Source organism: Suillus subalutaceus (assembly GCF_016647625.1).
Source record: "Suillus subalutaceus strain FC151 chromosome Unknown DFJ58scaffold_86, whole genome shotgun sequence".
NCBI classification, from domain to species: Eukaryota; Fungi; Basidiomycota; class Agaricomycetes; order Boletales; family Suillaceae; genus Suillus; species Suillus subalutaceus.
In genome coordinates this window covers 75,405-102,945 of record NW_024540335.1, presented here as the reverse complement: position 1 = coordinate 102,945, position 27,541 = coordinate 75,405, and the positions used below count along the sequence as shown (strand labels likewise).

General features: G+C 43.5%; 7 protein-coding genes across 7 annotated transcripts; 3 read left to right on the top strand and 4 right to left on the bottom strand.

The window, feature by feature from the left end:
• Positions 1 to 431: 431 nt before the first annotated feature.
• Positions 432 to 2,234, bottom strand: DFJ58DRAFT_843266 (uncharacterized protein; the record flags this gene model as incomplete). Its single annotated transcript, XM_041392942.1, has 7 exons — positions 432 to 885; positions 1,032 to 1,090; positions 1,160 to 1,237; positions 1,376 to 1,606; positions 1,666 to 2,031; positions 2,094 to 2,163; positions 2,212 to 2,234. The coding sequence occupies 7 exons, from the start codon at positions 2,232 to 2,234 to the stop codon at positions 432 to 434; spliced, it is 1,281 nt and encodes a 426-aa protein (XP_041241672.1).
• A 362-nt stretch (positions 2,235 to 2,596) lies between these two features.
• On the bottom strand, positions 2,597 to 3,722 carry DFJ58DRAFT_843265 (uncharacterized protein; the record flags this gene model as incomplete). The annotated part of the gene is made up of 6 exons (XM_041392941.1): positions 2,597 to 2,684; positions 2,740 to 2,816; positions 2,865 to 2,924; positions 3,153 to 3,186; positions 3,356 to 3,553; positions 3,610 to 3,722. 6 exons carry the CDS (start codon positions 3,720 to 3,722, stop codon positions 2,597 to 2,599), a joined length of 570 nt encoding a protein of 189 aa, XP_041241671.1.
• Positions 3,723 to 4,535: 813 nt separating this feature from the next.
• On the bottom strand, positions 4,536 to 4,874 carry DFJ58DRAFT_663429 (uncharacterized protein; the record flags this gene model as incomplete). The annotated part of the gene is made up of 1 exon (XM_041382363.1): positions 4,536 to 4,874. The coding sequence occupies one exon, from the start codon at positions 4,872 to 4,874 to the stop codon at positions 4,536 to 4,538; it is 339 nt and encodes a 112-aa protein (XP_041241670.1).
• Positions 4,875 to 5,087: 213 nt separating this feature from the next.
• On the bottom strand, positions 5,088 to 5,756 carry DFJ58DRAFT_663442 (uncharacterized protein; the record flags this gene model as incomplete). Its single annotated transcript, XM_041382364.1, is given in 4 exon segments — positions 5,088 to 5,275; positions 5,360 to 5,549; positions 5,568 to 5,588; positions 5,640 to 5,756. Coding segments are annotated over 4 exon segments (516 nt in total), but the record flags the coding sequence as incomplete, so codon positions are not given.
• Positions 5,757 to 11,757: 6,001 nt separating this feature from the next.
• On the top strand, positions 11,758 to 12,881 carry DFJ58DRAFT_730269 (uncharacterized protein; the record flags this gene model as incomplete). Its single annotated transcript, XM_041385864.1, has 4 exons — positions 11,758 to 12,054; positions 12,110 to 12,169; positions 12,225 to 12,498; positions 12,553 to 12,881. 4 exons carry the CDS (start codon positions 11,758 to 11,760, stop codon positions 12,879 to 12,881), a joined length of 960 nt encoding a protein of 319 aa, XP_041241668.1.
• A 9,660-nt stretch (positions 12,882 to 22,541) lies between these two features.
• Positions 22,542 to 22,811, top strand: DFJ58DRAFT_663416 (uncharacterized protein; the record flags this gene model as incomplete). The annotated part of the gene is made up of 1 exon (XM_041382361.1): positions 22,542 to 22,811. A coding segment is annotated over one exon (270 nt), but the record flags the coding sequence as incomplete, so codon positions are not given.
• Positions 22,812 to 23,765: 954 nt separating this feature from the next.
• DFJ58DRAFT_624741 (uncharacterized protein) lies at positions 23,766 to 24,236 on the top strand (the record flags this gene model as incomplete). The annotated part of the gene is made up of 1 exon (XM_041381089.1): positions 23,766 to 24,236. A coding segment is annotated over one exon (471 nt), but the record flags the coding sequence as incomplete, so codon positions are not given.
• Positions 24,237 to 27,541: the final 3,305 nt, after the last annotated feature.

Below are 27,541 nucleotides of genomic sequence, written 5' to 3'. Positions count from 1 at the left end.
TGCGGATGTGCGATGAGTCAATTTGACCTGGACCTGTAATAGAAAATTATCAGTCTAAGCATTATGATTCAGATGATTCAGATTTAATGTCAATTCCGGCAAGCTCTCAGAAGTGACAGAAGTGGCGACAATTTAAAAGGTTCAATGGGTCCTGGGTCTGAATCCAGGTCCAGGAATTAGAGGCATTTTCAATGATGAATCACAAGTTTAAAAGAGAAAACAAAACACATACTAATGTTCATTGCAATGCTGACATAATCACCACACGCAGATTGCAAAGTGTCATTGTAATTGGAGAAAACATCAGAAGGTGAGTGGAAAGCATGTAGATCGTAACTATAACTAGAAAATCAACAGAAGAAAAAAATGTAGCTATTAAATTAATAGGAATCTGAGTAGTAATATTCAAGTTAGTGATATCGTGATACCACCTATCTCTTCGAGTGGCCGCGTTGAGGGGCAGCAGCAGGTCTGCTATCAATGACATCCCCTTCCTGTAGTACTGCCGACTTTTTGGGCCATCGACCAGCCTTAGACTTTGTCTTGACAGGCTGAATATTAGTTTCTTCGATCACAACTACCTCTGTTTCATCAACTGGTCCATCATAAACACAAGGACTGCTGCCAGTGATTAAGCTGGAGTTGCTTGATACAGTGAGAGCTGATGTCATGGTGTCAGTTGTTGAAATCATAGGCCCAGGAGGTACAGGAACCTCATCCGGTTCATGTATAGTGATTGTGCCTGTAGCTTCAGCAAGGACATTATCAATGCTAGCATTTTTGTCCCCTTCTTCATTGTCAGACATATCTTCTGAGTCCCTTGCCTCTGCCGCCAATCCAAGTCGAGCAAGACACATCTCTTCTTGAAGATCTTCAGCAGAATCTCTGGTATTAAGATCATGAGAGGGCAAGAAGTGCGTTCAAAAATGAAGTTATTGATACTCTTGACGATCCCCTTTAGGCGAGGCTTCTCCCAGTCGCAGGTGAGAAGTTCTTTAAAGAACGCAAAGACTGTGCCATAGTTGATTCACGAGGTCTTCCCCTTGCCTTCTTGAGGAAATTCTTGGTCGGGTGATAGTAGACATATGTTCTATTAGAGCGTGTGTTTGAAAACGAATCAATCAAGACGAGCACTTAATGAATAAAGGCCTGGACTTACCGTGATGATAGCCCAAGCCACAGCCCCAGGCGTTACCGCTGTAACACCCCACTTAACTGCATTAGGTGGAGCACCGCCCTGTCATTTGCCCTGGTTAGAGAGCGATGTCCTGCCCTTGAGGCAGCAGCTCAGTGTCTGTTGATTTATGAGTATAGATTAAACATAGAAATTGAATGAGCTGAATAGCACATACCTTAGCAATAGGCTGCCAGTTACCAAATAATGTTTTGCGAGTGCGGTCAATGAGATTCCCTGGAACATAGGTGGCAAAAGGGGGTACGACTTGCTAGCCTTGCCAGTGATGCCAAGTAGCTGGCGGATTTCGGGTTCCATATCACGAGTGTGTGATATTGTGAAGTAATGCTGGGGTAAATTGAAAATTTGACCAGCTGCACTCCTGAGCTTGTTCAGCTCAGAGGCATGGCCAGCACAAAGCACCTTTGAGAACTGTAGATAGCAGTATCAATAAGTAAGATAAAGTATGACAATTTGAGAGAATGCATTACCACATGTGAAAAACGGTTCATCGGCACCAGGTGGTGCAGGTGCTGAGGGAGTGTGTCGTACAATTCCGCCAGAGTTGCGATCTCCTGCAAGCCTGTAGTGGCATACCGAGCGGCTGTGTTGAACGGTGGCACAGGGTTAGGAAGTGTCACTTTGAGCAGGGCTGCTGGTGGAGGGAACATATTGATCATGAGGCCATATTGTTTCGCGCAGATCTTTAGTTCTGCTTCAAAGGCTAGAATATCTTTGGAAACTGTGTTGTCCTGCTTGCGATGTCTCTTATTGGCGGAGAGTACCTTGTTCTGTTCTTCCACGGCATGGAGTCTTTCCTTCAGGGCCTGGTTTTCGAGCTGCGCACTCTTGACCCCCTGCAGACATTGACAATGCCTCAGTTGTTAGTGCTGGTAGTATCATTTACTCTCAAACTCACCTCTGGATGCAGTCTTGATTCAACTACAGCCCGATGTTGAATGGGATTAGAAATCGACCCTTGAACAACACTGTGCATGGATGTGGTCCTCTCATCAGACAAAGATTCATTGGCATACCAATGTTGAGTTTCTTGAGACATGGTAGCAAGTTTTAGACAAATTGATGAGATCAGTGGCAGTTAAAGTCAGAGTGGTGCTCGTACCGAAAGGACAATGCCAGCTATAATTTATATGTGATTCGGGTAAGTGCATGCTATGGTGCTTGGTATTATTTAGGCGTGGAGGATACAGTAATTGGAACCTTGATGAGCGACTGGCAACATAATAATGAGAGTCAGTCTAAGTGCTTTCTAGTGAGTATTTATATCGACTAACACCAAATGTTAGACACACGTAAATTTGTGCATGCTGAGTGACATTAGATGAGTGGCGTGAGACTCAGATTATGAGAAAGCACTCATACTTATGGTTAAATGATCCAGAGGATGCTGCATTATTACTCTCATCCAACAAAACCAGATTTGCTGGCATGAGTGCGGTTGATGGCATTAGTGACCCTTGTGTAATTAAGGATCCCCCAGGACAATAAACTGGTTGGCTAGTTAGATCATTTACCCTATGCATTATGGCGTCAGGAGGACACACCTGGTGACTGAGATTGGCTTGGGAGTTACAGTGATCCCAGCATCTTGCAAGAACGGTGAATTTAAATAATCTAGTGCCTGCATGGCAGTCAATTAAGCACATGCAAAGATGAATGTATTACTTACAGAGCGTTGGTCGGCTGTGATCGAGTTGTCGGTTCCAGTGCTGGTGAGTGGCAGGCAATCCTGGAAGAGAATTCAACCATGAACGGCAAGAATTCGGGAGGAAGATAACCTTGATCCGGGGTGATAATGTACATCTCTGCTGGATGACCTCATTGCGATCCTTCGATCCAACTTGAATACCGATTATGTCCAGATAGCTTATTAGTTGGCACCTCCAGGCTTTCTTGAGACACTCCTGCACTCACTGTGAGAGAAGCTGCTATGAATATGATTGAGTTTGAAACCTACCTTACTAACAGTGGAGTTCTCAAGCTGAGAGTTGCTAGCATTGGCAATCAAGCCTCAAATCTTTGTGAGGCCCAGCCAGTGGATGAGTTCGATTGTCAGAATTGCAGGTACTCTGCATGGAGGTCCAGTGCGCAAATATATATGGCTTACAAGCCTATTATACATTGGTCAAATATATCTTGCCCAAGAGATTCTGAGCTTACTTGAAGTAACCATGCCACAGTTCTAAGCCTCCGCCCAAGGTCTGTATGCCAGCATCTTTGATAAAAAATGCCCTGGATATGTCGTGAAGAGACAAATGAGTGTTCATGCCTGGTACTGATATGTTAAGCGTGATGGACAAATTGGGTGTCTGGCAAAACCCAAGCCGTCTGCTTGGTCTGTTTTCTGTTGATGAATGCCTGAAAATCCCTATCATAAGTTTGTCGACAGCAGACAAAAAATGACAAAAACACACTTAATAGAAGTACATAACTGAAGTTTATTGGATTGATAGTGACTTTCTTTAGGAATACCTTGATGATACTGCATTGTGTTGGGGTAGACACATCTGAGTCTACTTGGAGACATATTGACCTTGAACTTTTCACAACCAAAGGTAGAGATTGAATCATAATTTAGATACAATTACCCTTGACACCGTGTCATTGACTTATGTCGGTCTGCCAGACAATGGAAAATCGTGGGTCAAGTAGAGGATGATGGCCCAATTGAAGTTGCACTAGGGGTGTGAATGTCTGGGGTTCGTCTGTGTGATTCTGGAGGTGTTCGAAAACTTTGATCCTCTCGTGAGGGTTTTTGACATCTTGAAGTTTCACCACCAGAGATTGCTACATTTGAGTGAGATGCCATCATTGGCTAAAGTGCTCACCAAGTATCAAATGAAGTTCAATTTAAACCGCACCACTGTGTCATTGTAGTCAAAAAGGAAGCTTACTTTCGGATTGAAAATTCACATAAGTATTGACATCTGACATGACCTTGCGGCCGCAAGGTCATGTCTTCACCACCAGCAGTCTAATAAGTCTAGAAGTGACAAATGAGCTCAAGATTGAACAGTTGTGTTATACTCACTGGTATTACAGTGCATAACAGTTCAGATGAATCAATGGTTCTGAGTTGAAGGAGGCGTGTGGCACTGATCAAATAAAGCAGAATCGATGGAGGCATGCCTTGGTCTGATCCAACCCATTATAACATCCTTAGATGGGACCTCCAAACTTGAGTGGCTTGTTGCTCAGACTAATAGTGGTGAGAGTGCGAAAAGACAGTGGTAGTGCCAATGAACAGACGTCAAGAGTGAAGTTCAGAAGTACCATTCAGGATCAGATGATATTGTGAGATAGGACTAATATCTACTAATTAAATGACATAATTAAACAATCAGTGCCCGGCTGCCAGGTGCATTTGCTTCATGTGCAGAAAGATGTCACCGTCTATTGTATCCATAACAAGAAAGTCACCAACTGTAGTGGGATCGGGAGCGAGAGTGACTCCTCGAATAATCAATTCTGCTAAGATAAACTCACTAGCCGTTTCCCTTGGTTGTTGTCTAACATGCCAAAACTTCAGGTGTTTGTCCTTCTGGAGACGCCTTCCAACTGGTGCATCATATGGCCATACGAGGGTGATGGGATAGGGTGTGTTGTTAATGACACATGTGAAGAGGAATAGGAGTCGCGCAAAAAACACTAGTTGTGGTATTAACGATGACACAGTCATATCGGGGAAGATTGTGGAAGCTCGGGCTGCAATGAAGGTAGTCCGTGGTCTGGCAGAAGTCGACTAGTGACTCGTAGTTAACCTTGAGGAATCGAAACTCTATTATCTTCTCAGGATGAGTCGTGTGCGAGTGCTGATGTTCAAATGATTAAATCAGACTTACTTTGTCAAACAGTAACATATTCACATGCTGTGTCACAGCAGGCAAAGTGTTTAAAATGTGTTGAGCTTTGTGCAGAAATGTCTGAAGGAAGGATTGTCGACATGTTGTTCCTTGATTATCTCGAGTGACTTTTTCGGTTGCTTCGATCCGAATCTGATGTGGAAGTTGGATGGAACATTATTATCAGGGTCGGTCTCGTCTTTGGCCATCTGAGTGTTGTATGTATCTAGTTCGTCCACTCGACCGTGGATGAACTCGGAAACAAGAGACCAATGGTCAGTGTGTAAAATCTGCATGTAACCTATTAGATTAAAACTAGAACTCATGAAATCAAAAACTGGACAACAAACTTGTGGTGCAACATCTTTGAAATTAGTCTGATCTTGATATGATGCCTTTAGGGGACTGTGACACTTTTCATTCGGCATAGTGTTGTAATTGCGAGTTGCTCCCTTGGCCATGATGTCATCAAACAAGTGGGCAACTAGATGCTTCTTCTGGAAGGACCAGCTCTTATTGGGTCATACAACTTCAGACTTCTTGATATATTTCTAAGTAATTGATTTGAAAGAGAAAGTGCTAGAAAGTCCAACATAACTTACATCCATTAGCTCTGAGAATTCTTGAAGGGCTTCTTGTCCTGCAGCAATCGTCTTTGTGGTATGTACCTCGAATGCAGCGTACCAGTCTACCTCGAGGTATGCACGAATACACCGAAGTTTCAATGCATCCCTTCCTAACGCTCATCCATGCCATACTCACCATTCAAGTTGAGAGAACCTGGGTGTGATTCATGCGTGGCTGAGAACCAGCCATGCTATGCATATTGTTCTGTATCATCATGTCAGAGATGCTGCAAACAGTGTTCGTTGTTGCTAGGTAAGTAATTTCTGCACATCTGACATCACATCCCTTAATGCTAATGACAAATTGTAGCCCCTATGCCACAGATTCTGGGTATCATGAGGGCGGTTGGACCGACAATTCCAGGCTGTGAATACTGCAAAAGAATGAAGATAAGGTGTCATTCTAGAACGGGCAAAGTGTGTATAGCCTGCCAGCAGAGGTGTAGCTATGGTAAGTCCTTATTTCCTTGAGTCTGTATTAATCACAGGAGTGAAACCTGTATCTGACACTATTAACCTTGTTATTCGCATACGCCTATGGTAGCCATTATTCTCCTGACCTATAATCCTGTCCGCTCCTCCTTCCCATGGTGGATCCCAAATGTTGCTTCTCCACAGCATCAATATTCAGATACACAGCCACATATGTCGCATTTTTGAAACTTAGCTATTTTTATATTCTACATTTAGTGAAAGATGTTGTGACCGCAGTTTTGGCTTCCAAATGTGGTAATTTGCAGAACATACTCCTTTTTCTTCAGCCACCTTTCTCGTCCTATCATCATCATCAGTCATCTCTCATCAGTCTCAATTCACGTCTTTTTCACTTGTGCACTGCTTGCACTACCTTCCTGCGCTGTCCTGCATGATTTGGGAATCATGCATGGACATGACTACTAGGTATCCCCCTAAAAGACAATGTCTGTTAGCTTAGTCCTCAGACTAGTCAACCCATACCTTGGTATCAAACCTTGGTCCAATAGTTTCAGTTTTCCCTCAGTGATTCATGAATCCACCATGTTTTGAAGAAAAGTCATATGTGAGATGGGAATCACATAATGACCTAGTTGATATGAGTAGCAAAATGAAGGTTAAGGTATTGCCTTTCCTTTGGCTTATTCACTTTGGCTAGAGAAACCCATAGAGAAAAGTTCAAAGCCTAACAAAAACCTATCTAAAAAGCCCATGTATTGTGTACTATTATTTGTTCCATTATTTCTGAGTTGTTTTCTCTAGTGTTTCTTTACTTTACTTTTCTATTAGGATGCTCTGACTAATCAGATGCTTCATAAAATTCTACCTACAGGGTATGATGTCATGTTCCATGGAATTTGCTAGAACATTCCAATGACTCAGAATGATGTCATTATCCCACCATGAATATTCTGGAATGTTCTTTTGCACCTGCTAGAACATTCTGCTCCAGTTTTTGGAATATTCTTCTCACATTCTGAAGTCATTACATCACCTTTTTACTTGCATAATATTCCCACACAAAATGTATATAAGGCGAGCCCATTCTCCCACAAAAAAAATAGATCTCCCACTTGTTGCATTCAAGAACTCCCACTTGAGCAAATTGAACTCTCACCTAAGAAGCTTCAGTCTGAACAAATTGCTGCTTACAAAGCCCATTTCCTTTGTAAGAACTGTCCAGACAAGTGCAGGGAAAGTGTTTCCCTTGAGATTACATAAGTTTCTCGCGATAGAAACCCAGTTTTGTGAGACCAGTGTTCTCACCATGTAGTGTTTACTGACCAACACGAGCTTTGGTCACCGTTGTTATTTGTGAGACCAGTGTTCTCACCAGGTATTTGTATACTGACCAACACGAGCTTTGGTCATTGTTGTTATTTGTGAGACCAGCGTTCTCACCAGGTATTTGTATATTGACCAACACGAGCTTTGGTCCACGTAGTCACATTTGAGACCAGCTTCTCAACAGTTAACTGTATACTCAGGAAACCAGTTCAAGTGTCTAGACGGTATATCCTAGACAATCCCATAGTTTCAATCAGAGATAATAAAGCTCCGGCTAAGTTAATCTGACTGATTGGTTTAGCGAGCCTCCCAAGAACTCACACATTATCTACCACGAAAGAAGAAAAGTCATAGACCGTGTTAATCGAGGACTGGCAAGAAGTCTTATCCAGTGTAATTGTGGTGTCATTACATTCTTACATGTATTTATATAAGACCCTCGGTTATTAAGACAGCGCTTCACACTCTTTCGCACTTTGCTTTCCCATGCATGCCTTTAGCGCATTTCTCACACTTTCACCATCATTCACCAGGGTTGATCAGCATCATTCTGTGGATCCTTGCTTTCCTTGCTTCCCCTTTAGGGTCGAACGCTCTTGCATTCTGCGAGTATAGCAGCTAGGCAGAGCTGAGACTCACTTATACTGGCTGAGCACTTTTTATATATGTGCCTGCCAGGTTGTGATACCCACAGCGCGCTACTTTCCCACACGAGCCGCAGCGTTCCTGCGCGCTTTCTCACGCTTAAGCACTCTGCGTCGCCCATCATCCAGGAGCTTCCATCCATTGTCCATCCAGTCCACAGGTACACATTAGTTTGCTATTTTACTATTTCATGTACCTTTCATTATTACCTACACTGTATGGCACCATTTCTTATGGGCCCAGTAGCTATTACATAGTGCTTTACCTTACTCTGGTTCATCTTGTGTTGAGCTGAGGAGGCATTATTATACTACTTCTCTTACCTTCTACCACCCATCTACTACCACGGAGCACCAGTATAGAGCTGCACTTTAGAGTCATAATCATTATCCACTTCATTTAGACTTTGTCTTGCATTGAGAGCTGCTTCTCCAGCGCTTTCCTGCGCTTAGGCACTGTGGTGAAAGAAATAGTAGTCAGCTAGATATACCAACTAACTTACTAAATCCTAATGGGTGCAAGTGCAGTACATCGACCCAAGGGGACTGCTATTGAAGCACTTCCTTCTAATAGTGCGAGGGAAGAGAAAGGAAGAAGCTAAGATCTTAGACCTGAGATGTTCCGACCAAACAAAGGTCCGAGTCTGAGAATGTCCGATGCGATGCAGGATACCGACACTGTACCCGATGCAAGATACCAATGATGATCACTGATGCGAGATACCAATGATGAATACTGATGTGAGCAGAGGAGTCTGATGCCGATGGGAGCAACAGGTAAGTCTAGGCCGAGGTAAAGAGAGTCTAGGTATAACTAGGTATAGTGAGGTAAAACTAGGTATGGGTTGCCGAGTCTAGACTTGCGGTAGTGGTCCAAGTCTTATACAAGGCCTAGGTATAGAAACCTTAGAGAGTGCGCACTTAGAGTGGTTAAGGCATGTCCAAGTTGAAAAGCAAATAGGGATCAATTGCACAATCAAGACTAACTAAGGTGACTCCTACAACGGTAGCAGGTATGTCCAGAGAAGGGAAGTAAGAGATAATACGAAACCTGAGTCCTATTTATCTAACTGCGTGAATGTCTGGAATTGCACAGGTGAGAGTAGTAGCGAAAAGCAGGGTATTTGGTTCAATATGTAATAAGGCTTGCGAGTGCTGCGGCCATGGGAATACATGTAATAAAGCCTGCTGTTCATTCAGTAACGATAAAACAAGCTTAAAACACACCAATGGAGATAGGCGGACATGGGCAGGACATGGGAGGATTCGGTACCGACAGGACAGAATGGTCGGCCGAGGTGCACAATGACTGAAACGACAAGTATGGGACTGGTACAGACAACCCTGGCTCCCTGTGAACAGCCAAGATAACAGGTCCATATCGGCCAAGTCGGATATAGTCCTGTGCAACAAGGAAGAGTCAAGTGAGTCGAGGCTTTTGCAAGGGAGTGATGTATGGATGTGAGGTGGACTTCTAGGATGCTTGACCTCTATAGCAAAAAGGGGTTCTGTGAGGCTAGCCCGAGTTTGAACACCACAGCGCTCCCTTAGGCGCACATTCAGCATGCTTTGGATCATCTTTCTGCTGCCATCTGCTTCCCCAGGTCGAATGATTCGCATCACACCTCAACCAACACTTAGAGAGAGTGTAGACCTATCTCCCACCCAGAGCTTAAAGCTATATATTTCTTTCATTTGCTCTGCATTGCACCTTGGCAGAGTTGTTGTACCCTCACCAGTTCTCAGAGTCACTGTAGAAATGAGAAAATGACCAGACCCTATCTAGATGTAGATAAGCTGTCTGCCTAGACACAATCTATACCTAGTAGTCTATCTGTACACAAACTAGACTTGGGGAATTTGGACATTGCAAATGTCAGACTTTGGAGAAAACCAGATGAATGGTTAGAGGTGACATGGTATAAACCAAACAGACTCAAACTAGACCGCTGTGACAATCATACCAGCGCTAGGTGCATATGACTGTCATAGGCATATTTTGCCTTGTCTAGAGGAAAAGAGTAAGGCACTAGTCACCAGCACTATTCAGCTCCCAAGCTATCCGCTTTGGAACCACTTTTCTCCCATAGCACGCTACCTGGTCTGACACCTAGGTATTCCGTCCTCCCATGTCCTGCCTATGTCCACCTACCTCCACTGGTGTGTTATTTTTCCTTAAATGTCGCTACTCATCAGTCGCAGGTCTTATTACATGTGTCCTCGTGTTCTGCAGCACTGCATGTTTTATTACCTGTTGCTACATCGTGCCCTCGCCAGTGTTGCTACTATACTTGCCTACACAATTCCGAACCCTTACGCAGTATGATAAAATGACCCGTCCTACATACAGTACAGTACTTCCCTTCCCCGGACCTTTGCTGGTGTCAGAGTCACTTTAGTCGCTATATCCTAGTCTTGGTGCAATCAATTCCGCTCTTGCCAAATCTCTTTGATTGCGTGTCGCTTGACTTGCTTTAAGTGTGTGTCGCTAAAGTTCCCTCTTAAGTTTGACCTTCGCAAAGTCAGGATTGCTATCGGTAGTCGAGCTATAATCTAGTCGCTATCGAGCATTTCACTTGCACTGTCTTACCTTACTCCTCGCTTTCGCTCCCTTTGATTTCTTCTCGCTATCGCTAGTTGGACGTCACATAGCGCTATCGCATAGAACAACTTGCATAGCACTTCTCACTTATACGCACATTTCTCTGTCGGAACTCACTGTCACTGATCGCTATAGCACTACTCATCGGTTTTGGGTCTTAGGTCGCTATAGGCTAATTAGTCCTTCGCGCTATCACTCCCCTTGCATATTAGTAGGGAGTTGCTTCAATAGCAGTCCTCTTGGGTTGAATACTACACTCGCGCCTATTTGGATAAGTAGCACTAGTTTCTAACCAGCCTAGTCGCTATTCTCTTACACACCGCGGACACACATTCTCTCTACCAAATCATACATGTCCAAGTAGCTTTCTAAACCAGACACTAACTAGGGTACAGGTACCCTCAAAAAATCTATCCAGACGTTGGGATAGCCCAAAGGGTCAAATCACCATAAAAATCACTAAGTCTTTTCTTTACTACTTACTTCACATCAAAATTATGCTCATGTTCGACAAGAACACCATACACCTTGAACTACCTCTCAAGTACCCTGAAATGATACACGTCATATTTCCACAATATATAATCTTATGATGACTTGGAGCGCGGTGTCCACCCGCGTGCGTCTCGCGTGCACTTACTTGAGCAACATCGTCTCTATTCGGAAATTCATTTTTTCCTTCTAAATCGTTAACAATAACAGTACTGCATTATCGGTCATCCCTCCTCTCCATACATCATTCTGCCGTCATCATTCCACACATCCTTTGGACGACTCCTTTCAGTTTCTCTTAAAAGGAAACAAAAATGTTGCTGTCTTTGTGTAAACAAATTAAAATGAAAAAGGCCGTATACTATTTCGTTTCCGACTAGTGACGATGATGATTTCAGAAACCTGCTGACTATTTCGCGCCATAGCTCTGATCCACGTCTTACAACATTGTGGCCATGTCCCGCCCGCGCCAATACAAAATACGACTCCACATGTTGATGTCATTTCTACACGCCAAAAGTATAAATTTGATCTTTGCATGTCGCGCTATTTGTGCTTTTCATTGATTTCAAGTTTTGTACTTATAAGCTCTATCATGCCCGGTTCACCCATTCTGATTGGAATTCTTCCTTTGACCAACTCACGCCACATCTTTGCTCAGAAGCCTAAAACCATCACATACGACGGGGAGGTCTATCTTGGCCTTTCTGAGGATGGTTCTCCTTGCTCGGCTCAAGCCGTTGTACATTACTTCGTAGCTCAAGCAAATATGGATCCGCTTGACAACAGGTTGTATTTTGTTGTAGGCAAAGCTGCCTCTGTACACGAAAACACCTGTGTCGGTGAAGGCAACTCTACGGAAGATTATGATATTGAAATTGATGCAATGATGGTATGTTTGCAAAATCTTCCACTCGCATTTTTTCCGGCTCAACAGTCCTTTGCAGTTACAAGAGATGCCATCCAATACTGCACCAATGCGGCCAGTCGTCATCATAGCTGGAGTGGTCAGTTTTGATATCTTTTATGCTCACTCATCTGAATATTCATTCTGTTTCGTAGTTTGGTCAGAAGTCTTCCAATCACGCATTTCATCTCGACATAAACCAATATGTTGCTGGTGATACTCGTCTTGCATCCTATATTTGCTCATATCCACCTGACAACAAACGGTTCCAATCTCTTGGCATCCTGAAACTTGGTTCCACGATTGTTGTCACTGGTTTCATTGTATCCGAACCTGTTTCTGATCACGGTGGTGCCATCAAATGGCTCCCCTTGGAGGTAAAAGAACTTGCGTTCCTGATGTCAGACTCTGCTCCTTCTCCTGCAAAAGGTCCGTGATCTCCCTTGCTTTCCAGTATTGATAGATTTACTGATCCAATCAAAGGGAAAAGCACGAAGTGGAATTGGGGGAATAAGTCCCCATCCAAGTCCACCACTAATGACCACACTACTTCTTCCCCGTCGAAGTCTGTCACCGAAGATACACAGTTTTCTCTTTCCAAGCATGCGCATGAAGATACTCACTCTGATGGTGCAGAAGATGATCCACGTCCAGCCAAACGTGCAGCTACTGCGAAACCAGGCAAGGCCACGAGGAGTAAGGGCAAGCAAAAAGCTGCCACAAATACCCCTGCAAGAGAGAATGATGGTGTTAAAGTGAAACACGAATTTATTGAGGGTTGTTCTGGCAGCCCCCTCAGCGAAGTCGATTAGTTTTGTACTCTGAATTGTAAACAATGTAGAACTCTGTGTTGTAATTTTACCAAATATGTACCTTCATCAATGATTTACATGTCACTGCTCCAATCTTCCATTTGATCTGTCGTGATATTAAATCTTGGCAGTCTTACTTGTCCAGTGCATTATGATCCATCGACCAAAACAAATTAACACAATATATAATTTGCAGCCAAATAATGCCTTTTTCTTAATCACCCACTCATGCCGCTAAATAGAGAACAAGATGCAGAACGATCACGGAGACGTCGATTAGATCCGTCCTTTCGTGAACACCAGGCTGCTCAGAAATGTGCTGCTAGAAGAAGCTCTGTATTAGATGAAGATCCTCGACCACACAAACGGAGTCATGAAGATTCAGATAACCATTCCAATTCAACACCTACCAGTGGTCTACATAACAACCATCGACCGTCTGTCGGTTTTAAAACTTAAAAACATTTGTCCTCACATCTAACAAGATTCATTTGATTAAAATTCTAGCCTACTACAGTTCACCCTCATCAACAGACGACTGAGTGGTGGGATCGATTTCATATTTCACTACAACGATCTCACTGGCAACCTCCATGGTGGAATAGAACATGTGAGCATTGTCAAGCTCTCCTTCTCAAAGGCGAGAACAATTCCTTCTGCTGCAACAATGGCACATATATAGTACCACCGCTACCTCTTCTGCCCCCCAACATCACCAATATTCTTAACTCTGTTACACTTTCACATAACATCTCCCTCTCATCCCGTCGTCTTAACAATCTCTTTTCATTTACTGCCATTGGTTCAAGTAAAGGATTTGCTCACTTTCAAACTGGAATATCATTGGTCGCCATCACGGGCAGGACTTATCACCGCATTTTCGATATTTCTGAACAAGATCATTCATTCCACTGGTTTTTATATGATGAGTCGGAGAGAGATTCACGTGGAAAGCTTTTTGATGTGCCGATCAAGTGGACACAAGCACTCCGTGCTGATTTGCACATGTGCAATCCATATGTAGCCCACCTTCAGCAATTTCATCATATTCCCAATACAACAACAACTGCGCTTGAACTTTCTGAATCATCTTCAAACAATGGTTTTGCAGCATTTATGCATGCTGCTAACTCAACGTCTGTCCAGCCACGCAATATCCTCATATGGCGTAACTCCAATCGAGAACCTACCTTTGTTCCTATATATTCCCGACACTATGAACCTCTGCAATACCCACTGCTTTTTCCACATGGAACATTAGGATGGGGCCTGACGGCAGATGATCCATCACGTCCTCAACATCTTACACGTCCATTTGACTTCACACAACGACAGTGGTACAAGTCCCATCTTCTCACAGAAGACCATTTTCTACACTTTGGTCATGTCGCATCAGAATATATTGTTGACATGTACTCGCGCATAGAAGAAGAACGACTCGGCTACATTCGCAGAAATCGCATAAGTCATGCACAACTCTCTACACCCGAAGGACAACATGATGAAATCCCAAATATTGAATTACCCACCAGTTTCATCGGTTCACAACATTGGGCATCAGAAGAAACTGCAGACAGTCTTGCACTTGCCCGTGCTTTCAATCGTCCTTCGTTTTTTATTACCATGACTTGCAATCCAGATTGGCCTGAAATTAGAGCGCGGCTCAGACCAGACCAAACAGCGGCCGAGGCTCCTGTAGTCACCGCACGAGCATTCAAATTGCGATTGAAACGGTTACTTGACATTCTCTGCAAACGTCTTGGAGAAGTGAAGTATATCATCAAAATCATTGAATTCCAAAAGCGAGGTCTTCCACATGCTCACATCGTCATCAAAGTATGTATTACATATGCAAGAAAATTTGACAGATTATATTGATACTTCTATTGCACTAGGTTATACCTGAACTTCCTCAAGACAAAATTGACGTCTTCATCAAGGCTGAGCTTCCAAGAGATAATCCTCATCTTCGTGACAAAATCAAACACTTTATGACTCACCATTGAGATGACCTCATCTGCGAGAATAGCCGTTGCCAAAAGAACAATAGATGCATATACAGGTTTCCTCATCCCATCACGCCTGAAACATGGATTGACGAAGAAGGTCATGTTCACTTCAAACGGACAACTGAAGAAGACCGATGGATTGTCCCACACATCCCAGAACTCATTGATGAACTTGACTGCCATATCCATATCAACATCATCTTCACTGTGGCCGTCTTCATGTATCTCTACAAGTACCTGTTCAAGGGCCCTGATCACATGTACTTCCATGTTCAACAAGACTCCGATGATACTGTTGATGAAGTTTCTGACTATGTTGATGGACGCTACCTTTCTGCACCTGAAGCTGCATGGAGAATACTAGGTTTTGATATCACTTCGAAAGATCCATCTGTAACATGCCTCCCAGTTCATCTCCCGGGCGAAAACATCCCACAATTTGCACAAGGGACCTCAGAACAAGGATCGACAACATCCCTTCTCACTCACTATTTCTATCGGCCAAATGTCCCTCAATTCAAAAACATTTCATATCTCGATTACTTCCAACTATATGTGCTCTACAAATGGGAACAAGGCGACCCTCTAGATGAAGATGAATATCTTGAAGAACCCATTGACCAGTCAACACGAAACAAGGTTCGCTCACGCTGTCAAGGTCAAAAAGTCACCCGTCTCCGCACTATCTCCCCAAGTGCTGGGGAATTATTCTACCTCCGCTGTCTTTTGATGCGCCGTCCTGCAAGATCTTTCCAGCAGCTCCGCACAATAGAAGGGACATTACACCACACCTACCATGAAGCTGCACTTTCATTGGGCCTGTTCAATGATGTTAACGAAGGATACTTCGCACTAGAGGAAGCAGTTGCCAATCGCCAGACACCTGCTCAACTCCGTTTTCTCTTTGCACGTATTATCCTTGAAGGTTATCCTGCACTACCATTATGGACCATTTCCGCGGTGATCTTGCTTTTGATCACATCATTCAAAGTCACTCCGAATGCATAGGAACTGACCGTGCATTGCAACAAATTGCAAACTACCTTGAAGATGGATGCCACTCACTCAAAGACTTTGGTCTGCCTGAACCTCAAAACCAAAGTGCCGAAGTCATCACTGAACTTGAAGCCTTCAGCAATCGCGAACCTCAACTCAAACATGAAGCTCAACAAATGTACAATGCCATGAATTCCGAGCAGAAGAATATCTTTTGCAAAATTCTCCACGATGCGAGAAACTCCGAGTCTAATGCTCGTGCATCCAACAACACTTACTTCATCGAAGGAAAACCTGGCCGCGGGAAGACATTTTTAGTTGATGCACTATGCTCTCAACTAAGAAGTGAAGGAAACATTGTTCTCATAGTTGGGACAAGTGCATTAGCTGCTGCATTATATGAACGAGGGCGCACAGCTCACTCATTATTTCGGATTCCTGTCACAGAGGTACAAACACATTGTATAGTGCACTGCCGAGCTTCTGAATATCAGACTGATACGAATCCTCAGGATAATGTTGACCTCCATTCCCACATCAAACCTGGCACACTTCACGCCGATCTCATCGAAAATGCTTCTCTCATTGTGTGGGATGAACTTCCCATGGCAAACATCGCAGTTGTAGAAAGTGTCGATGAAATATGCCGAATCATCACTAGGAAACAACAACCTTTTGGTGGCATTCTATTCATTGGTTTAGGCGACTTCCATCAAGTTGCACCTGTCGTCAAAGGTTCTGGTGTAACACCCGCATTACTCGCATCAATCAAGTCTTCTCCATTATGGTCAAAGTTCTCTATCAGATCCTTGCATAGTCCCATCCGCGGAGCCATAGATGCTGAATACACTAGATTCGTTGACCGTATAGGTGAAGATCACACCCATTCTCACGTCTCTCTCAACATCCTATCTCGCATACACACAGTCAATGAAGCAATTTCCTTTCTTTTCCCGCGTTATGTGCTTGCGGAGCCACCTATGTGCCTATGGCGTGCGCTTCTTAGCCCAAAAAACTCCTACGTCGATGACTTCAACGGAAAAATACTCGATATTTTGCCTGGCGAAGAAGGTCAGTTTCTCAATTTCTCCCGTTCTCTCTGAAAATCGAATCCGTCTTACTGACATGTCATGCAGTGTTATACTACAGCGCTGATACTGTAAAAGAAGATGGTCAGCTCATAGCGGATCACCCTGAGGCCACACCCGACTTTCTTGCAATCCTCTCTCAGAATGGAATTCCAAAGCATGAACTTCATCTCAAGCAAGGCTGCATCTGCTCACTTATGCGCAACATATCTGTTCAGAAAGGACTAGTGAAAAACGCACGCCTTATCGTACAACAATTACACCGGCGCTATGTCGAGGTTCAGGTCATCAACAACAGAACAGGTCAACTTGAAGATGTTCAATGCATCCCCCACATTCACTTCGAATTCACCCCCCCACACGCAAGTTGGACTGTTCACCGACTCCAATTTCCTCTCCGTCTCTCATATGCAACGACTTTCAATGGTTGCCAGGGTCTTACACTTGACAAGACTGTTCTTGACCTTCGCTGCGATGTTTTCGCACATGGTCAACTCTACACAGCCCTTTCACGCATTCGTCAATGAGACGACTCGCGCATCCTATTTCCGGAAGACAAAACAAATGACGATTTCACTACGTCGAATGTTGTATATAAAGAATTGTTATTAGGAACAAACTAGACTACACAGAGATCCAAATCGAGCCGCGCAGTGGCATGCACTTGTATTACAGACATACATGGGCCCCTCATATGTTTTTTTTTTACTTATTGTCAAAAATCAGTATCTCATGTTGCTAAAAATCAAAATCATATCATTCACTTGTGCAACCATGAAGTCTCCCAAGACACCCAAGGGAAAAGGCACGTGCACATGTTTTCAGCGCCAGATGTTGCTGAGGTGTTTCTAGCACTTCCCCAATACCCACACACATTTATTGGACCAGGAATTAACAACTCTCCTGTCAAGCCACTCATCCCTACAAAACCCATCAGTAACATTGTTTTCCATCCTCTAACAACTCACATAGCTGATCTTCCTGTCCCAGATAATAGTGTCATGGAGCCTAAGTCCAAGGTAGAACAAGAAGCTCTTAATGCAGTTGACAAGGTATGTCATTATACTTACTACTTTCTGGCTGATGATTTATTTTTTAGACTATCATGAACACAAGTGCTGATATCATACTAGTATGCCTAGAGTGTCCCTGAAGTTGTACATCCCATGCCCTCCACTATGTCCTCAACCAATTCCTTCACCATACAAACCAAGTTCTGATGGATTGAAACTATTATGGTGATTATCAGGTGCTGTGTCCATGAAAGGATCATTGGAACAAGTGGGAATGGCAGAACAGGATGTGGATTCATCATATTCTGAACCCCCTGAGCTGTACTAACAGATTTTTTCTGCAGGTGCTCTAGCTCCATCTGGATGGCACTGCATACCTAGGGTGTTTCAGAACATATCAGAAGGATGAGGATGATATGGGGGATCATCCAGAAGCACCTTCTATATACAGGTTTACTGAGGTTCTGCTGCGTAGGACAATCTGCCATAGATTTCATTGTTGTTATCTGTATACTATCTAAACTCAATCTATACTATATCCACATGCAACCTCAAGGATGGTTTGTCTAATGGGCCTAAAACTAGACAATAGATATTGTATCTAACTAGAGTACAGTTAGGGTCTGAATGGTGCAACCTTCTGTACATTTTTTGGATTTGAGCATATGTCATTGCACATATCTGGTTTTGGTATAGTTTATACCTGTATCTGTACTCTATCTGGATATGGGCATTTTCACTAACCCTAATATTGTCACATTAATGTAACAATGTCTAGTGCCAAACAGACTTTGAAGTTGGCCAGTGTGATGATACCATGACTTTCCATGACATTTATGTGACTGCACGAAATGTAGTATGCACAAACTGGTGGTGAGTAATAGTACTGTGTTTATTTCATATCATTGTATTATCGTCCAAGTTTTTATCTATGGCAAAGAAGAAACAAAGCATTGCCAAGAAGGTTTTTATCAAGCTCCCTGTAGGAAAGAAACCAGAGCACAATCTGGACGAGGTACTTGAATACCTGGATTCACTTTCACCCACCATCAACAATGACAAGGTGATATACCCCTCTAGCCCATAATGCTATAATGATACATCCAAACTAGACTATAAGCCTAAAACTAGGATACATTATTCAGTTACATTATCCATTATCCAGATGGATGTTATTATAAATAGTAGTTTGGTATATATATGTATAATATAATATAATAAACTGCTTTTTTTGTCTATTTGTATCCCTGCTCCTCCTGCAAATAGCCATTCAAATGGGGTGAGGAACAGAACCCTTTCGCATTTTTGCCCCTTTGATAGGGATGTGTTCTAGGATATTTAGAACATGTTTAGGAACATATATGAACAGATCCCCACCTTTATTTGACCCCCTGAGGCATCCTACATCAATAGATACAGCATATACACATGAAAACACAAATATGTTTTCATGTGATTATTTCTAGGTGGATAGACTTAGAAAAACTATCCACAGCATCTGTTCAACAATAGGAACAATGTATCAGGAGCTCAGAACAATAGGAACATATCTTGTTGTGTAGTGTATCCCTCCTCTCCTGGTGGTTTACCCCCTGTAATTTTTTTTCCTGTAGGACCAGAGCTCAGGGATGGTGAGGGGTCTATTTCTATTCATATTTGGAGTGTATCTATCAGATAGGTACTATAGGAAACCTATAGGATCCTTGAACAGGAACAAAATTGCACAATTCAGCATTTTTGACACTTTTGATGTTTTCCAGTATCTTAACCTTGCACACATGGACAACTCTGCTCACATATCATTTGCATAGCATACATACTTGCTTTGATGACAATGATCAGCTCAAAATATGCTGGAGTTTTGAGATAGTGTGTATACTTGCTATTTTTACTGATTAGGGGCCCATACTTTCAAAATATCGAATTTTAATGATCAGACACTTGGGACACATTTGAAATATATTCAGTATCATGGGCCCAAATGTACAGAAAGATCCCCAAAAAATTGAACACTGGGGAAGTGAAACAGATAAGAAATTGAGTGTGAGAAACTTCAGATGCCCAAAACATCGAAAATGCTCAGTTATGCAGTGGTCAGACTTTAATGCTGGGCAAGTCATATTTACACTACACCACTTTCACCCACCCCCTACCCTCAGGGCAGTAGGTAGTATAGGTTCCTTAGGTAGTATGCCATGTATCCTACATATTTTTATGAAATCTTCGACCTGTATCATATATAAATGTAACTTTGTGTAAAAATATGACAATTGTCACATTTCACAGATATGTCATTTTGCTTCTCATTCACTCAATACTGGATGGATCTTTCCAAATCTTGAATGCTACCATTAGGGATATATCTGAGAGGTATACCAGGTCTCTGATCACTAACAACACTCTTCATTACCATGTAGGCCTCTAATCAGTACAAATACCCTCTTTACATCAGATGTCAAATCTGCGCCCTATATCGGGCTGATCCTCAGCACCAGACACATCTATGCATGCACCACTAATGATCTATGAGCAGAGTTGTCCATGTGTGCAAGGTTAAGATACTGGAAAACATCAAAAGTGTCAAAAATGCGAATTGTGCAATTTTGTTCCTGTTCAAGGATCCTATAGGTTTCCTATAGTACCTATCTGATAGATACACTCCAAATATGAATAGAAATAGACCCCTCACCATCCCTGAGCTCTGGTCCTACAGGAAAAAAAATTACAGGGGGTAAACCACCAGGAGAGGGGGGATACACTACACAACAAGATATGTTCCTATTGTTCTGAGCTCCTGATACATTGTTCCTATTGTTGAACAGATGCTGTGGATAGTTTTTCTAAGTCTATCCACCTAGAAATAATCACATGAAAACATATTTTGTGTTTTCATGTGTATATGCTGTATCTATTGATGTAGGATGCCTCAGGGGGTCAAATAAAGGTGGGGATCTGTTCATATATGTTCCTAAACATGTTCTAAATATCCTAGAACACATCCCTATCAAAGGGGCAAAAATGCGAAAGGGTTCTGTTCCTCACCCCATTTGAATGGCTATTTGCAGGAGGAGCAGGGATACAAATAGACAAAAAAAGCAGTTTATTATATTATATTATACATATATATACCAAACTACTATTTATAATATGAAGGGAAACCTGTTGTGGTGAGGTGGTGAAGCTGCAGTTATGTGGGGAGAGTGTGGGAATAATTGATATTGTGAAGATTCCCAAAATGGGTGATGTTTTGGGTGTAGTGGGGAAATTCCCACAGTAGGTGGCCAAAAATGCAGTGTGGGGATAATGTGGGGAAGCTGTAGGTCACCAAAAAGGGATATGTTCTGCAAATTACCGTATTTGGAAGCCAAAACTGCGGTCACAACATCTTTCACTAAATGTGGAATATAAAAATAGCTAAGTTTCAAAAATGCGAAAAATGCGGCTGTGAGGCCACATCAGATACAGGTAGATCTACTAGGAAGATACAGGGGCATTAGACTAATTGGATATATCCTAATCATGGATAATTCAGCTAAATGATGTATCCCAGTTTTAGGGCTATAGTCCAAAGGGATATATCCATCCACCCACATGGGGTGACCCCTCTGAGGCTGAATGGCTGTTCAGTGACAAAGAGAACCAGCTACAAACTCAAGACAGTGACGTATAAGTCAAATATCATCATTCAGAGGATAGGTTCAGTGTGAATTCAGCTGCTACTGGTATATTGAGCAACACTTTATCTGCCTGTTGCTAAACAGATGTATTGATATGTGCTCAACTTACATTTGTCAACATAAATCCTTTGAGCTATAGTGCTTCTCACAGGCAACAATAGCTAGCTGAGCATGTCTCAGCAGATGAAGGGTTACCAGTGTCAAAGATGTACCACTGCATGGCTCTCTACATACTGTACCTCCATTTCATGATGATTATGTTCTGTCTGCTATGAGCAACAATGTGTTGGCAGCATTGAATGTCATGGATGACTCTATAGGTGTGTGCCCCATCCTGACTTTGGCTTTGTTAATATGTTTGCAGTATGGAGAAGTATATATGATGTGGAGGATCCAATCATAGCCTTCGGCCACCAAGATAAGAGTATATCATAATACCGATTTCAAGTGTATCTATGGGTCAAACATGGTACCTAGTAGGCGAGTCATCTCTATCTGGACCAGGAGGGCCAACTTCAACATGCATGTACGACCTAGATGTTGAGATCGACCAGATCAGATACATCAGATTAAGGATGAGGTATGAGCACATTTGACAGACATCCTTGTGACATCAGCCATGCAGTCATCTCATATGTTTTACCATCATATGTTTTCTTTTCCCGAGTTTCACCATATGATAAAAGGACTGACTTAGTCATCCAAACATCTCAGTTCATTCTACCAACTGAGAAATAAGTCCATATGCACCTTTACTACTGTACAATGCTAACATGAGATGCAGAATACATTTTGTTCTGGCTCCTTCTCACCTCATAAGCTCACCTGTCATCACGACAGGTTATGAGCCCTGCCTTGGCCATGGAAAACACTCCCCAGCACCACATTAGCTCTGTTCAATGTTGCCAAGATAGCTGAGGATGGCAGCAATTGGATAACCTACAAGGAGAGAACATTAATGGCAATTGGTGTACAAGGATTGATGTTGTACGCAGATGGTTGTGCAGTTAGACCTGTCCCATTTGTCATAGACAAGGACACAAGCATGGTCACCAAACCAGATGGCACCACAGTTATGCAGGCAGAGATTGATGTTCTCGATAAAACAATAGATGAATTCTATCAAAAAGACTCACTTGTAAGGTAGCAAATATTCAGCACTGCCATGAATAGGATGCTGCTCCATGTCCAGAAGTTCAAGTCTGCCTCAACCATATGGACCGAGATCTGTGACATCCACAAGGAGAAAACTGAACTTGTTCAGATAGACCTGCGCCATTGCCTATAGGAGATGAAGTGTGAGGAAAACAGGGATGTCAAAGCCCATTTCAGCGAGATGCTGTGGCTCTGCAAATCATTAGCAAGTATGGGCACAGCCATGGAAGATAGAGATTTTTACACCATCCTCATGGGATCCCTCCCAGAATCTTACCGCCTGCTTCTCTCATCCATTAACACTGTTGTCAAGGTCATGCTAAGGCCACTTACTCCCTATGAACTTATCAACATTGTCTCAGAGGAGTATGAGCATCACATGCTTACTGAACGCTGGCCAGGGAAGAAGGGAGGGAATTCAGCCTTCTCCATAAAGACAAATATGGGAAGGGGAAAAGGGTCTAAGTCTACCATGAGTAAAATCAACCTGGACGCAGTTTGTTATAACTGCGACCATAAAGGCCATTACAAGTTAGACTGTTGGTGAAAAGGGAGAGGAAAAGAGGGTCAAGGACCTTATCAATGGAGTAAAAGAGGAGTAGGGGACTCATAAAAGCATGCAGCTAATGCTGCTGGTGATTCCCATCCTCCTGACACCAACAACTACACTTTCACAACCTCAGACCTCATCTCTGTAGCCGAGCAATTCACAATCCCTGCGGAGCATCAAGGTGCCATAATCAATTCAGGTGCCAGTGCACATTTCTGCCCTGACTGTTCCAAGTTCGAGAACTATGTACCTATCGAGCCACAAGACATACACATGGCTGATGGGACAATGGTTAGTGCAGTAGGGAGGGGCAATGTGAAGATAGACTTACCTTCAGGGGCAAAACACACAACTGTCACCCTCCAAAATGCTCTCTATGCCCCCCAGATTGTGTTCACTCTTGTCTCCACCAACCGTATCACTGCAGCGGGTATGGTCATCCATTTTGAAGGAAAGTTGTGCAAGATCCTGTCCATGGGACCTAAGTGCAGAATCATAGCCAAAATTCCCCAAGTGGAAGGACTGTACACAGTCCTTGTATGTCATCAGCTTCACTATGCCAATCTTGCTAAAGCAAAACTCACTGTCTTCGAGCTACACAAGGTCCTGGGTCATGTGTCCCAGACTGCCATTGTGGAAGTCATGAGAAAGGCCCTAATTAAAGGTGTCGAGCTCGACTCCACCTCGCAGCCTGAGTTTTGTGAAGCCTGCATCAAGGTGAAGGCTACACATCATCCTCTTCCCAAAGAGACAGAAATGAGAGCTGAACGATATGGTGAGCGAGTGCATACAGACCTGTGGGGCCCCTCCCAAACTGTGAGCCTAGGCGGGTGCACTTACTATATGAGTTTCACAGATGATTATACCCATGAAACCAGCCTCCACTTCCTCAAAGTCAAGAGTGAGGTGTTGACGGCCTTTAAAGAGTATGAGGTGCACCTGTCCAGGCAGAACAGAGATGTTTGCATCCTAAAGCCCTATTCGGATTGAGGGGGAGAGTATCTCTCTGCCAAATTTAATAAGTACCCTGCGCAGTTAAGGCATTGAGAGAGAACTTACAGTCCATGACTCCCTACAGCAAAATAGCATTGCTGAATGCCTCAATTGCACCCTTGTTTCCCTCACTCAGGCCATGTTGCTAGGAAGGGACTTGCCAAAATATCTGTAGGCTGAAGCTGTCAGTTATATAACCTGGCTGAAAAATTGCTTACCCTCTAGGGCAATACCAGACCACACACCATATGACTTACTCCATGGCGCATCAGCGGACTTAGCCCAAGCACAGGAATTTGGTGCACCTTGCTATGTGCTGGTATCTGCTGGTGGGAAGTTGGATGCTAGGGCAGAGGAGGCTGTTTTTGTAGGGATCGACATGGAAAGTAAGGTGTATCGAGTCTATTGGCTTGGTAAGTGAAAGGTATCCATTGAGCAAAACATGACCTTTGTACCTTCAACTGTCAATGTTGTGGCTGAGGGAAAGTCCAACCCTATTAATAATGACCTTAACAGCCAGATAACATCTTCAGCCAATGTCCCACCCACTCCAGTCACTCAAAACTCACCTAGTACGCCCCCCAGAAGACCCATGAGCCTGGATACTCCACCTCCTGCACCTAGACCAATGTGGTGTTCAAACTCAGGCTAGCCTCACAGAATCCCTTTTTTCTATAGAGGTCAAGCATCCTAGAAGTCCATATCACATCCACCCATCACTTCCTTGCAGAACTTCGACTCACCCAACCCATCCATTGTTGTGGCGGACTATGTCTGACTCAGCCGATACAGACCCACTGCCTTGGCCACTCGCAGTTAGTCAGGATTGCAGGCATCATGCCTTACCCACTGGTTCGGTCATCACACACTTCAGCCGACCATTCCATCCTATCAGTGCCAAGTCCTCCCATGTCCTGCCCATGTCCGCCTATCTCCATTGGTGCGTTTTAAGCTTAATTTACCATTACTGAATTAACAGCAGGCGTTATTACATGTATTCCCACAGCCGCAGCACTCGCAAGCCTTATTACATATTGACCTGAATACCTTGTGTCTTGCTACTACTCTCACCTGTGTGATTCCAGACATTCACATAGTTAGATCGATAGGACTCAAATTTCGTACTATCTCTCACTTCCCTTCTCTGGACATACCTGCTACTGTTGTAGGAGTCACCTTAGCTAGTCTTTGATTGTGCAAATTGATCCCTTTGCTCCTTATCATTGGATGTGCCTTGGACAGCTCTAAGTGCACGCTATCTAAGGTTTCTATACCTAGGCCCTTGTGAGATCTGGTGTGCGGATCACAACCTGGCTAGGCACTAAGAAATAAAATGCTCAACCAGTAAAAGTGAGTCTAAGCTCTGCCTAGCTGCTATACTCACAGAATGCAAGAATGTTCGACCCTCAAGGGGAAGCAAGGAAAGCAAGGATCCACTGAATGATGCTGATCAACCCTGATCAAAGGCAACAAAAGGGCAATGTAAGCACGAGAAACGCGCTGAAGGTGTGCGCGGGAAAGTGAAATGCGAAAATGTGCGAAGCGCAGGAAGGCGAAAGTGCGAAAGGTGAAAATGCGAAAAGGCGTGGAGAACAGGGATGGTAGTGCGAGCAGTGCACAAGTGTAGAAAGACGATGATATGATGAAAAGTGCAGATATAGATGGATACTGATACTGCCACTAGCTTTAGACTGATGCTAGGGCCTTAAGACAGCGATGGACGCATGCATTACATAGAACTAACTGGTGATAGATGGTGACTGCCAGAAGCTGGTAGCTAATGGTGGGTAAAAGGTAGGGTGTAAAATGAACATGAAAGTATGTAAGTTCTACCTAAGCACTCTCCCAGGGCTTGGAGCTAAATAGGGAGCGCTCTAAGTATGTAAGTGAGGTAAAATGATGTAAAGTAAGGGTGCATAACGAAATACAAAGTGTAATAGGCTAAATATGGTCTGATAATGAAAAGGGACGCACCTAGGAACTGGTTGGACGATGGATGGATGCTCCTGGATGATGCGTGATGGAGTGCACTTAAGCGCGAGAAATGCGCTAAGTGCACGTGGGAACGTGAAACACAAAAGCACGAGAAAGTGTCGCGCCTATGGCACGTTTTGCAGGAGAGCTGCGCATTGTATGCGAAATGACTGGAGACATAGTAGAAGTTGCATATGGAGTAGGGTGACAAGTGCGAGAAAAACGCACTAAGCGTGTGCGCGCAAGAATGCTGCGCGTTGTGTGGGAAAGTAGCGCGCCTATGGCGCATTTCACGGGAAAGCTGCATGTTGTATGCAGAATGACTAGAGACATGATAGAAGTCGCATATGGATGATGGTGCAAGTTGTGCAGTAAAGGCCAGTTGCCATGAGTCACAATATGAGCTATATGTGCCTGCAGAGACTTGAGTCTCTACACTGGACCGCTACCAGTAGTCTTGCCTCAGCAATCTATACCTAGTTTTACCTTGTCATACCTAGTTATACCTAGGCTCTCCTTACCTCGGCCTAGCCTTACCTGCCACTCCCATCGGTATCAGACTTCTCTACCTTGCATTGGGTATCTCTCATCAGGTGTACCATCGGTATCCTATATCGCATTGGACACCTTCAGACCTCGGTCTCAGAATATCGGTCAGTCGGAACTTCATGGTTACAAATCACAACTCATGGCATTGCAGGCCATCTTCGAGCTTGCTGAGTCAGATCTCCCAGATGAGGGCCAAGTTACCAGGTGGCAGGAGTTTGCCCTGGCAACTGCTGCAGTAGAACCAACTATAAGCCAGGCCCTAAATGGTCCAGATGCAGAGGAATGGCAGGAGGCCATAAACTATGAGATAGGTCAGCTTGAGAAGCTTGGAACATGGGAAGTCATAACTCCACTGCCATGTGCTAACATCATCCCATGCCATTATGTGTTAGCTACCAAGCATAGACCAGATGGCCAAAAGGTAAAGCTCCATGCTAGGCTTGTTGCAAATGGCCAATGTCAGCAATATGGCCTTGATTACTTCCAAACCTTCACACCTACCACTCATATGACCACCATTCACACTGTTCTCGCTATGGCCGCTCAGCTCGACTGGGAAACTTACCAAGTGGATATCAAAGCACTTACCTCTATGCTGAACTGAAGGAGGATATCTATATGTGTGCACCACCAGGGTACCTGAAGGATGGAGATGA